Below are 12,152 nucleotides of genomic sequence, written 5' to 3'. Positions count from 1 at the left end.
GACATGTGATGGTGTCCCTGGCTCTTGTCAACCTAAGCCCCAGTCCTGCTGTCCTGCTGGTGGAACGAGTATAGTTCTGTTCACCATTTTAATAAGCTTTTCTGTGCTATCTGCCAAGCCCTGGGTGAGAGGGCACATTGATGTCTCTCTCTCTCTCTCTCTCTCTCTCTCTCTCTCTCTCTTCTTGTTCTTATTCTTATTCTTGTTCTTCTTGTCGTTCTTCTTCTTCCTCCTTTTTCTCTCTCTCTCTGTCTCTTTGTCTCGCTGTCTGTCTCCCTCTCTCTCAGATCAATAAAAGCATTTTGAGGCAAGCTGGTGTTTCTTAGTGGTTGAAGGACGACCTATGAACCTGGAGAACCATGGTTCGATTCCTGGTCAGGGCACACACAAGAATTAACCAATGAGCCCTAGCTTGTTTGGCTCATTGGATAAAGGGTTGGGCTCTGGACTCTGAAGGTCAAGGGCACACACTCTTCTTGGAAGCTCGATCGCCAGTAGGAGGAGTGCAGGAGGCAACCGATGTATGATTCTCTCTCAACATTGATGTTTCTCTCTCCCTTCCTGTATGAAATAAAACCTATATAATAAAAGCGTAATATGTGAAGTGTCCACTCAACTGGTCATCTGTTCAACCAATCAAAGCATAATATGCAAATGATATAGTAAGGTTGTTCAACTGCTCACTATGACATGCATTGGCAACTAGGGCAAGACACTCAGACTGGTGGGTCAGCTTTCTGCTGGGGTCTCGCTGATTGGAACTGAGTGAGACGGGCTCGACACATCCTGGAGCCCTCCCATGGTCCCTCCCCAGCTGGCTAAACTCCCTCATCCCACCCTGTACCTGATAGTGCACCAGTGGTGTCCCTTGGTCTGTCCTGTGCCCTCCCATAATCTGGGAATCCTTGGAGTATGTCAGAGAGCCACTTTCGGCCAATCCTCGTAAGCCAGGCCAAGGTACCACCCTGGTGCATGAATTCGTGCAGCAGGCCCCTAGAAAAAAATATATTAAACAGACAAAGAAAAGGAAAAAGACCTTAAGCCTGAAAATATTAGCCCAGCCTCAGTAGACAAGGCTCGAAGACATCACTGGAAATAGTTTTCATTTCCATGACCAGCTTTCTCATTGTTTGATCTCCTGAGGTTCGTCAACCTATAAGACCCTCTCAAAAAAAAGAGAGAATGTTTGGTGGATTACTGGTGTTTTATGCTCATCATCTCTTTCCTTTGAGGAATTACCAGGGATGCCTGGGCTCGTCTCCTGAAGGATCGAGTCGGCTCTGTGTATGGCTTTAGCATTTAGCTCTGAATGAATTTGGGTTGTTATTTGAGTTTAGCACTAAACAGCCCCAAACAAAGCCCAGCGATCATAAAATTCATCTACCATCGCACCAGAGAGCGGCGGCTGGAGAGGGAGCTGGAGGGAGCCCCAGAAATCAATTTCAAGGCATCACTGGTTGCATTAAAGAGATCACTGACTGCTGTTTATAAACTCCTTTTGCAGGCCCTAACTGGTTTGGCTCAGTGGATAGAGAGAAAGCGTGGAGACTGAATGGTTCAGGTTGGTTTCCGGTCAAGGGCATGTACCTTGGCTGTGGGCATATCCCCAGTAGGGAGTGTGCAGGAGGCAGCTGATGGATGTTTTTCTCTCATCCATGTTCCTTACTCTCTCTCCCTCTCCCTTCCTCTGTAGAAAAATTATTAAAAAAATTTTAAAAAACATAAATTCTCTTCTTGCAGGAAAGTGTTTAAAAATACAAATTCAGACCTTTAAGGCTGAGGAATGGGGAGCGTGAAAAATGTGTTTCCAAGGTGTGTTTCTCATATTCAAAATATTGCACTTTTGGCCCATCCGGGGTGGTGGAGTGGCTGAGCATAGACCTATGAACCAGGAGATCACAGTTTGATTCCCCGTCAAGGGCACATGCCCGGGTTGAATGCTTGATCACCAGTTGGGGGTGTGTGGGAGGTGGCTGATCCATTATTCTCTCTCATCATGGATGTTTCTCTCACTCTCGCTTTTCCTTCCTATCTGAGTCAATGAAAACATTGAAAAAATAATATTCACGTATTGGATCCAGATTAAATGCATATTGTTTTAAAACAGTTTATTATATTTTTGGTTTAACATACCAGGTGGGAAATCTATTAAAATTTGAACTAGCCCCTGAGCTGGTTTGGCTCAGTGGATAGAGTGTCGGCCTTTTATTTCCAAATATATTTTTATTGATCTCAGAGAGGAAGGGAGAGGGAGAGAGTTAGAAACATCCATGATGAGAGAATCATGGATCGGCTGCCTACTGCAAGTCCCTCACAAGGGATCAAGTCCACAACATGGGCATGTGCCCTTGTAGGAAATTGAACCCGGGACCCTTCAATTAGCAGGTCAATACTCTATCCACTTAGCCAAAATATCCAGAGCCAATTTGCCTTTTGCAAAGTGTTCAAATGCCTTGAAGAAGAACCAAGCATCTCAGCATTCGACACAGTGGCATTTACAACTCACCTCACCATTCTTACCACATTGTTCCTGTTAATGCAGACTCTGACTAATAATGAAGCTTGTAGGTAAACAACATGTTTGTATTACAATCCAAGGAACTAATTTTACAAGATATGAACTCTGCCCTTCCCAGTTCTGGGAGATTTGTTGACCTTCAACCTTAGACCCTGGAGGACAAAGGCTAGGATGACGCACACTGGACAGACAACTGACCACTTGCAAGATCCTTATCAGATTAGACTGTGCCTGTGGGCACGTATGGAAATTCTCAAGCAACGCCCACTGACCTCTTTGCTCTGTTTGGCCTCTCACTCCTTATAAAAGCCTCTGCCTGCACTGAGATCTGCAGATAGGATTTGGGACGAGCTTCCCCTATCTTCTCAGCTTGCCAGCACCTGAATAAACCTCTTTCCTTCCTCACCACCACCTGTATCACGGGACTGGTTTCTGGAGTGTGAGTCAGGAGAACCTTGTATTCCTGGACACATTCCTAATACATGGACTCCATGGAAGAGGTGGATCATGGCCATGTTCTTTCTTCTGCAGGTGACTGGGTGAAGCAGAGACTGGTCACAGAGGAAAGGAGGGAAGAACGGTGCTTTGCCTTCAGAGCAAGAAGAACAGGTACGAAAATGATGGATGAGAGGAGAAGGAGCAGGAGGAGGAGGAAGGATTGGGGATGGAGTCTAATCTGAGGGAGGAAATTGGACTTTGTGGACTGAAGTGAGTTTAGCAGCAAAACCATACAGCTCTCGCCAAGAGAATGGCTGAGGTTTGGGGAAGGGAGAGATCATTCTATAAGTGATGTCATGAGACCTGAGTAATGCTAAGTGCTGTTTAACCTCTCATTCTGCTTCCTGTTTTCCCGACAAGCTATCCCAGGTGTCTGTCTCTCCCTGATTATTTTGGTCTTGCCTCTCTCACCAGCACTTGAGAAGCAAGACCGCTGTTAAGAAGCTCAGCTGGACGCAGACCTTAGCCTTGTTCCTCTGTCAGCTGTTAAAGGTAAAGCATATTATATGCTCGGGGGGGCTTGTTCTATGGTTTGTGAGTTCCCTCTGAGATGATCAGAAAGAAGGTGGTGTTGTCAGGACTAAAAGAAAAGTTGAACCAACTACAAAGTTTTAATTAAGAAAAAATAAGAGGAAAGAAATGAAGAAAAAAAGGAAAGGAAAGAAAAGGAAAGAAATGAAAAGAGCCCGGGTGGCATGGCTCAGTTGTTTACCTTAAACATAGGAACCAGGAGATGTTGATTCGATTCCCAGTGATGGCACATGCCCGGGTTACAGTCTTGATCCCCAGTAGGGGGCATGCAGGAGTTAACCAATCCGTGATTCTCTGTCATCATTGATCTTTCACTTTCTCTACCTATCCCTTCCTCTCTGAAATCAGTAAAACTATACTAAAAAAAAAAGGAAAGAATAGTCATGGTACAATCAAGTAGAGCATTGAGTCAATCCTATATAATAAAAGGCTAATATGCAAATCAAAAAATGGCAGAACGACTGGTAGTTATGACACCCACTGACCACTGGGGGCAGATCTCATGCCAGAGGCTGTCCACTGGTGGTCAGTCCGCTCTCAAAGGGGGAGCATTGCTCAGCCAAAAGCCAGGCTCACAGCTGATGAGCATGGGGGCGTGGGGGGGCGGGAGCCTCCACGGCAGCACTGAAGTGGGCCTAAGCTCTCAGTTGGACATCCATCAAGGGCTCCTGGACAGGGGGAGGCAGCAGGGTTGGCTGTGGTACTCCCCTAAGTCCATAAAATTGGTGCAATGAGGCTCTAGTACTATTATAATAACGGTGTAACATATCAGATGGGTATGACATTAATTGCATGATTTCTTAGTCCATTATATAATGTCTTATCATTGTGGTGTACCCCTGAATTGAACCTAATTTTCTACGACAACTGTCATTTCAAAAGTGTTTAAAAATTCCATACAACCATGTTATATTCATAGAATCATATTTTACATTAAGTACATTTTGTACATGGTGTTTGAGAAGAGAGATCTAAAACTAAAAAGAGGAGCTCCAGTGGTGCAATCGGTTACCGTGCAGTACTTATAAAACTAAAAAGAAAGAAGAATTGAGATTTATAAATTTGTAAAATAAACCAAAGGAAACCACAAACACAACGGTAAAAAACAATTAAGATAAAAGCCGAGGTAAAATGGGTTTGGAGATACCATCTCCTGTCTTTCGATACCAGGACCGAAGTAGCGAGAGGCTCTGAGAAGCTGTGGGTTTTGCTCCTTGGACCACGGAGGGGTCATGGCCGAGCTCCCGTCGAAGGTGCACCTTACCTTGCACCCTATCTACCTGAATATCCGTGGGCCCTCAGTGTACAAGGATGATAACCAGCGCACGTGGCTGCATTTTGTCCTGAGGACAGGAGGTGTCCTGCAAGTACGGTTGCTCCAGAAAGACATCACGAATGAGCATATCGCACTCACCATCCGGCCCCGGACATTGAGCTCCATGCCTTCGTGGTGGTCACTCCAGCTTGGCAGCCGGTACCTGGATTCAATGGGCCAGTTCTGGCGCATCGTACACCACATCAAGGAGGATGGAGTGGAGGAAATGTTGCTTGAGCTGATAAACAACTCCTAGGACATGTGATGGTGTCCCTGGCTCTTGTCAACCTAAGCCCCAGTCCTGCTGGCCTGCTGGTGGGACGAGTATAGTTCTGTTCACCATTTTAATAAGCTTTTCTGTTCTATCTGCCACGCCCTGGGTGAGAGGGCACATTGATGTCTCTCTCTCTCTCTCTCTCTCTCTCTCTCTCTCTGTTATTGTTCTTATTCTTATTCTTGTTCTTCTTGTCGTTCTTCTTCTTCCTCCTTTTTCTCTCTCTCTCTGTCTCTTTGTCTCGCTGTCTGTCTCCCTCTCTCTCAGATCAATAAAAGCATTTTGAGCCAAGCTGGTGTTTCTTAGTGGTTGAAGGACGACCTATGAACATGGAGTTCAGGGTTCCATTCCTGGTCAGGGCACACACAAGAATTAACCAATGAGCCCTAGCTTGTTTGGCTCATTGGATAGTGGGTTGGACTCTGGACTCTGAAGGTCAAGGGCACATACTCTGGTTGGAAGCTTGATCGCCAGTAGGAGGAGTGCAGGAGGCAACCGATGTATGATTCTCTCTCAACATTGATGTTTCTCTCTCCCTTCCTATATGAAATAAAACCTATATAATAAAAGTATAATATGTGAAGTGTCCACTCAACTGGTCATCTGTTCAACCAATCAAAGCAGAATATGCAAATGATATAGTAAGGTAGTTCAACTGCTCGCCATGACATGCATTGGCAACCAGGGCAAGACAGTCAGACTGGTAGGTCAGCTTTCTGCTGGGGTCTGGCTGATTGGAACTGAGTGAGAAGGGCTCGACACATCCTGGAGCCCTCCCATGGTCCCTCCTCAGCTGGCTAAACTCCCTCATCCCACCCTGTACCTGATAGTGCACCAGTGGTGTCCCTTGGTCTGTCCTGTGCCCTCCCATAATCTGGGAATCCTTGGAGTATGTCAGAGAGCCACTTTCGGCCAATCCTCGTAAGCCAGGCCAAGGCACCACCCTGGTGCATGAATTCGTGCAGCAGGCCCCTAGAAAAAAATATATTAAACAGACAAAGAAAAGGAAAAAGACCTTAAGCCTGAAAATATTAGCCCAGCCTCGGTAGACAAGGCTCGAAGACGTCACTGGAAATAGTTTTCATTTCAATGACCAGCATTCTCATTTTTTGATCTCCTGAGGATCATCAAGCTATAAGACCCTCTAAAAAAAAAGAGTGAATGTTTGGGGGATTTCTGGTGTTTTATGCTCATCATCTCTTTCCTTTGAGGAATTACTAGGGATGCCTGGGCTCGTCTCCAGAAGGCTCGAGTCGGCTCTGTGTATGGCTATAGCATCTAGCTCTGAATGAATTTGGGTTTCTATTTGAGTTTAGCACTGAGCAGCCCCAAACAAAGCCCAGTTATCATAAAATTCATCTACCATCGCACCAGAGAGAGGCGGCTTGGAGAGGGAGCTGGAGGGAGCCCCAGAAATCCATTTCAAGGCATCCATGGTTGCATTAAAGAGATCCCTGACTGCTATTTATATTCTCCTTTGGCAGGCCCTTACTGGTTTGACTCAGTGGATAGAGCGACGGCGTGCAGACTGAATGGTCCAGGTTGGATTCCAGTCAAGGGCACGTACCTTGTCTGTGGGCATATCCCCAGTAGGGAGTGACCAGGAGCCAGCTGATGGATGTTTTTCTCTCATTGATGTTCCTTACTCTCTCTCCCTCTCCCTTCCTCTGTAGAAAAACAATTAAAAATTTCTTAAAAACATAAATTCTCCTCTTGCAGGAAAGTGTTTACAAATGCAAATTCAGACCTTTAAGGCTGAGGACTGGGGAGCGTGAAAAATGTGTTTCTAAGGTGTGTTTCTCATATTCAAAATATTGCACTTTGGGCCCATCCTGGGTGGTGGAGTGGCTGAGCATAGACCTTTGAACCAGGAGATCACGGTTTGATTCCCCGTCAAGGGCACATGCCCGGGTTGAATGCTTGATCGCCAGTAGGGGGTGTGTGGGAGGCGGCTGATCCGTTCTTCTCTCTCATCATGGATGTTTCTCTCACTCTCACTTTTCCTTCCTATCTGAGTCAATAAAATCATTGAAAAAATAATATGCAAGTATTGGATCCAGATTAAATGCATATTGTTTTAAAACAGTTTATTATTTTTTTGGTTTAACATACCAGGTGGGAAATCTATTAAAATTTGAACTAGCCCCTGAGCTGGTTTGGCTCAGTGGATAGAGTGTTGGCCTTTTTATTCAAATATATTTTCATTGATTTCAGAGAGGAAGGGAGAGGGAGAGAGTTAGAAACATCCATGATGAGAGAATCATGGATCGGCTGCCTACTGCAAGTCCCTCACTAGGGATCAAGTCCACAACATGGGCATGTGCCCTTGTAGGAAATTGAACCCGGAACCTTTCAAATCGCAGGGCAATACTCTATCCACTTATCCAAAATATCCAGAGCCAATTTGCCTTTTGCAAAGTGTTCAAATGCCTTGAAGAAGAACCAAGCATCTCAGCATTCGACACAGTGGCATTTACAACTCACCTCACCATTCTTACCACATTGTTCCTGTTAATGCAGACTCTGACTAATAATGAAGCTTGTAGGTAAACAACATGTTTGTATTACAATCCAAGGAACTAATTTTACAAGATATGAACTCTGCCCTTCCCAGTTCTGGGAGATTTGTTGACCTTCAACCATAGAACCTGGAGGCCAAAGATAGGATGACGTACACTGGACCGACACCTGACCACTTGCAAGATCCTTATCAGATTAGACTGTGCCTGTGGGCATGTATGGAAATTCTCAAGCAACGCCCACTGACCTCTTTGCTCTGTTTGACCTCTCACTCCTTATAAAAGCCTCTGCCTGCACTGAGATCTGCAGATAGGATTTGGGACGAGCTTCCCCTATCTTCTCAGCCTGCAGGCTCCTGAATAAACCTCTTTCCTTCCTCACCACCACCTGTATCACGGGACTGGTTTCTGGAGTGTGAGTCAGGAGAATCTTGTTTTTCTGGACACATTCCTAATACGTGGACTCCATGGAAGAGGTGGATCATGGCCATGTTCTTTCTCCTGCAGGTGACTGGGGGAAGCAGAGACTGGTCACAGAGGAAAGGAGCGAAGAACGGTGCTTTGCCTTCAGAGCAAGAAGAACAGGTAAGAAAATGACGGATGAGAGGAGAAGGAGCAGGAGGAGGAGGAAGGATTGGGGATGGAGTCTGATCTGAGGGAGGAATTTGGACTTTGTGGACTGAAGTGAGTTTAGCAGCAAAACCATACAGCTCTTGCCAAGAGAATGGCTGAGGTTTGGGGAAGGGAGAGATCATTCTATAAGTGATGTCATGAGACCTCAGTAATCCTAAGTGCTGTTTCACCTCTCATTCTGCTTCCTGTTTTCCCGACAAGCTATCCCAGATGTCTGTCTCTCCCTGATTATTTTGGTCTTGCCTCTCTCACCAGCACTTGAGAAGCAAGACCGCTGTTAAGAAGCTCAGCTGGACGCAGACCTTAGCCTTGTTCCTCTGCCAGCTGTTAAAGGTAAAGCATATTATATGCTCGGGGTGGCTTGTTCTATGGTTTGTGAGTTCCCTCTGAGATGATCAGAAAGAAGGTGGTGTTGTCAGGACAAAAAGAAAAGTTGAACCAACTACACTGTTTTAATTAAGAAAAAATAAGAGGAAAGAAATGAAGAAAAAAGGAAAGGAAAGAAAAGGAAAAAAATGAAAAGAGCCCAGGTGGCATGGCTCAGTTGTTTACCTTAAACCTGGGAACCAGGAGATGTTGATTCGATTCCCAGTGATGGCACATGCCCTGGTTACAGTCTTGATCCCCAGTAGGGGGCATGCAGGAGTTAACCAATCCGTGATTCTCCGTCATCATTGATCTTTCACTTTCTCTACCTATCCCTTCCTCTCTGAAATCAGTAAAACTATACTAAAAAAACTGAAAGAATAGTCATGGTACAGTCAAGTAGAGCATTGAGTCAATCCTATATAATAAAAGGCTAATATGCAAATCAAAAAATGGCAGAGGCTGTCCACCGGTGGTCAGTCTGCTCCCAAAGGGGGAGCATTGCTCACCCAAAAGCCAGGCTCACAGCTGATGAGCACAGGGGGGGAGTGGGAGCCTCCACAGCAGCACTGTAGTGGGCCTAAGCTGTCAGTTGGACTGCCCTCAAGGGGTCCTGGACAGGGGGAGGCAGCAGGGTTGGCTGTGGGACTCCCCTAAGTCCATAAAATTGGTGCAATGAGGCTCTAGTACTATTATAATAATGGTGTATCATGTCAGATGGCTATGACATTAATTGCATGATTTCTTAGTCCATTATATAATGTCTGATCATTGGGGTGTACCCCCGAAATGAACCTAATTTTCTATGTCAACTGTCATTTCAAAAGTGTTTAAAAATTCCATACAACCATGTTATATTCGTAGAATCATATTTTACATTAAGTACATTTTGTACATGGTGTTTGAGAAGAGAGATCTAAAACTAAAAAGAGGAGCTCCAGTGGTGCAATCGGTTACCGTGCGGTACTTATAAAACTAAAAAGAAAGAAGAATTGAGATTTTAAAATTTGCAAAATAAACCAAAGGCAACCACAAACACAACCGTAAAAACCATAACGATAAAAGCCGAGATAAAATGCGTTTGGAGATACCATATCCTGTCTTTCCATACCAGGACCGAAGTAGCGAGAGGTTCTGAGAAGCTGTGGCTGTTGCTCCTTGGACCACGGAGGGGTCATGGCCGAGCTCCCGGCGAAGGTGCACCTCACCTCGCACCCTATCTACCTGAATATCCGTGGGCCCTCAGTGTACAAGGATGATAACCAGCGCACGTGGCTGCATTTTGTCCTGAGGACAGGAGGTGTCCTGCAATTACGGTTGCTCCAGAAAGACATCACGAGTGAGCATATCGCACTCACCATCAGCCCCTGGACATCGAGCACCATGCCTTCGTGGTGGTCGCTCCAGCTTGGCAGCCGGTACCTGGATTCGATGGGCCGGTTCTGGCGCATCGTACACCACATCAAGGAGGATGGAGTGGAGGAAATGTTGCTTGAGCTGATAAACAACTCCTAGGACATGTGATGGTGTCCCTGGCTCTTGTCAACCTTGGCCCCAGTCCTGCTGGCCTGCTGGTGGGATGAGTATAGTTCTGTTCACCATTTTAATAAGCTTTTCTGTTCTATCTGCCACGCCCTGGGTGAGACGGCACATTGATCTCCCTCTCTCTCTCTCTCTCTCTCTCTTCTTGCTCTTATTCTTGTTCTTATTCTTGTTCTTCTTGTCGTTCTTCTTCTTCTTCCTCCTTTTTCTCTCTCTCTCTGTCTCTTTTTCTCGCTGTCTCTCTAACTCTCTCTCAGATCAATAAAAGCATTTTCATCCGAGCTGGTGTTTCTCAGTGTTTGAGGGAGGACCTATGAACCTGGAGATCATGGTTCGTTTCCTGGTCAGGGCGTAGAAAAGAATTAACCAATGAGCCTTAGCTTGTTTGTCTCAGTGGATAGAGGGTTAGACTGTGGACTCTGGAAGGTCCCAGGTTCCATTCTGGTCAAGGGCACATGCTCTGGTTGTGGGCTCGATCCCCAGTAGGGGGTGTTCAGGAGGCTCCCGATGTATGCTTCTCTCTCATAATTGATGTTTCAGGCTCCCTTCCTTTATGAAATCAATCCTATATCATAAACGCCTAATATGCTAAGTGTCCAGTCGACCAGTCATCTGTTCAACCAATCAAAGCATAATATGCAAATCATATACTAATGTTGCTCAATTGCTCACTATGAAATGCTTTGACCACCAGGGACAAGACATTCAGACTGGTAGGTGAACTTGCTGCTGGGGTCTGGCTAATCGAGACTGCGTGAGACAGCCTGGACATGCTCTGGAGCCCTCCCAAGATCCCTCCCCAGCTGGACAACCTCCCAAGTCCCTTCCCAGATCTAATGTTGCACCAGTGGGGTCCCTTGGCCAGGCCTGTGGCCTCTTTTTTTGTGGGATACCTCAGGGGATATCAGAGAGCCACTTTCAGCCGATCCACGCAGGCCAAGCCGAGGCACCACACTGGTGCTCAAATTCGTGCACAGGGCTTCTTGTAAAAATATATTAAACAGGGAAAGACAAATAAAAAGACCTTTAGCTTGAAAATAATAGCCCAGCCCCAGTAGGCAAGGCTCAAATACATCACAGGAAATAGTTTTCATTTCAATGACCAGCATTTTCATTGTTTGATCTCCTGAGGTTTATCAACCGATACTACCCTCTCCAAAAAAAGAATGTTTGGGGGATTACGGGTATTTTATGCTCTTCATCGCTTTCCTTTGAGGAATTATGAGGGATGACAGGGCTCATCTCCTGAAGGCTCGAACCGGCTCTATGTGTGGCTTTAGCGTCTAGTTCTGGATGCATTTGGGTTTTTAATTGTGTTTAGCACTAAACATCCCCAAACAAATCCCAGCGATCATATAATTTATCTAGCATTGCACCCAAGATGGGAAGTGGGAGGGTGGCTCTGGTCACCCATGCTTGCATTAAAGAGATCACTGACTGCTGATTAAATTCTCCTCTTGCAAGAAAGTGTTTGCAAATGCACGTTGAGACCTTTTAGCCCGACGACTGGGGAGTGTGAAGGTTGTGTTCCTAAGGTGTGTTTCTCATATTCAAAATATTGCACTTCGAGCCCAGCCAGAGTGGTTCAGTGGCTGAGTGTGGACCTATTAACCAGAAGGTCACGGTTCGATTCCTGGTCAAGGGCACATGCCCAGGTTGCGGGTTCGATCCCCAGTAGGCAGCGTTGGGTGACGGCCTATCCGTGATTCTCTCTCATCATTGATGCTTCTCTCCCTCTCCTTTTCCTTCCTCACTGAGACAATAAAACCATTTTAAAAATATTAAGCAAGTGTGGCATTCAGATTAAATGCACATGGTTTTAAAATAGTTTATTATTTTTTTTGGTTTCACATACCAGGTGGGTAGTCATTTAAAGACGACATAGAGCCCGAGCATGTTTGCCTCAGTGGATAGAGTGTCGGCGCTTCTTTTTTCAAATATATTTTTATTGATCTC

The 12,152-nt window shown here is 45.6% G+C and overlaps 2 protein-coding genes across 2 annotated transcripts; both read left to right on the top strand.

The window, feature by feature from the left end:
• The first annotated feature begins 4,779 nt into the window (after nt 1-4,779).
• Nucleotides 4,780-5,118, top strand: LOC139000489 (T-cell leukemia/lymphoma protein 1A-like). The gene has a single exon (XM_070402652.1). It carries the CDS (start codon nt 4,780-4,782, stop codon nt 5,116-5,118), a length of 339 nt encoding a protein of 112 aa, XP_070258753.1.
• A 4,712-nt stretch (nt 5,119-9,830) lies between these two features.
• Nucleotides 9,831-10,169, top strand: LOC139000488 (T-cell leukemia/lymphoma protein 1A-like). Its single transcript, XM_070402651.1, has one exon. The coding sequence runs from the start codon at nt 9,831-9,833 to the stop codon at nt 10,167-10,169; it is 339 nt and encodes a 112-aa protein (XP_070258752.1).
• The last annotated feature ends 1,983 nt before the right edge of the window (nt 10,170-12,152 follow it).

This window comes from Myotis yumanensis, unplaced genomic scaffold (genome assembly GCF_028538775.1).
Source record: "Myotis yumanensis isolate MYYU_CA2020_CCGP unplaced genomic scaffold, mMyoYum1.0.hap1 SCAF_24, whole genome shotgun sequence".
NCBI lineage: Eukaryota > Metazoa > Chordata > Mammalia > Chiroptera > Vespertilionidae > Myotis > Myotis yumanensis.
The sequence above is the reverse complement of the archived record's forward strand: the minus strand, read 5'-3'. Positions and strand labels throughout refer to the sequence as shown.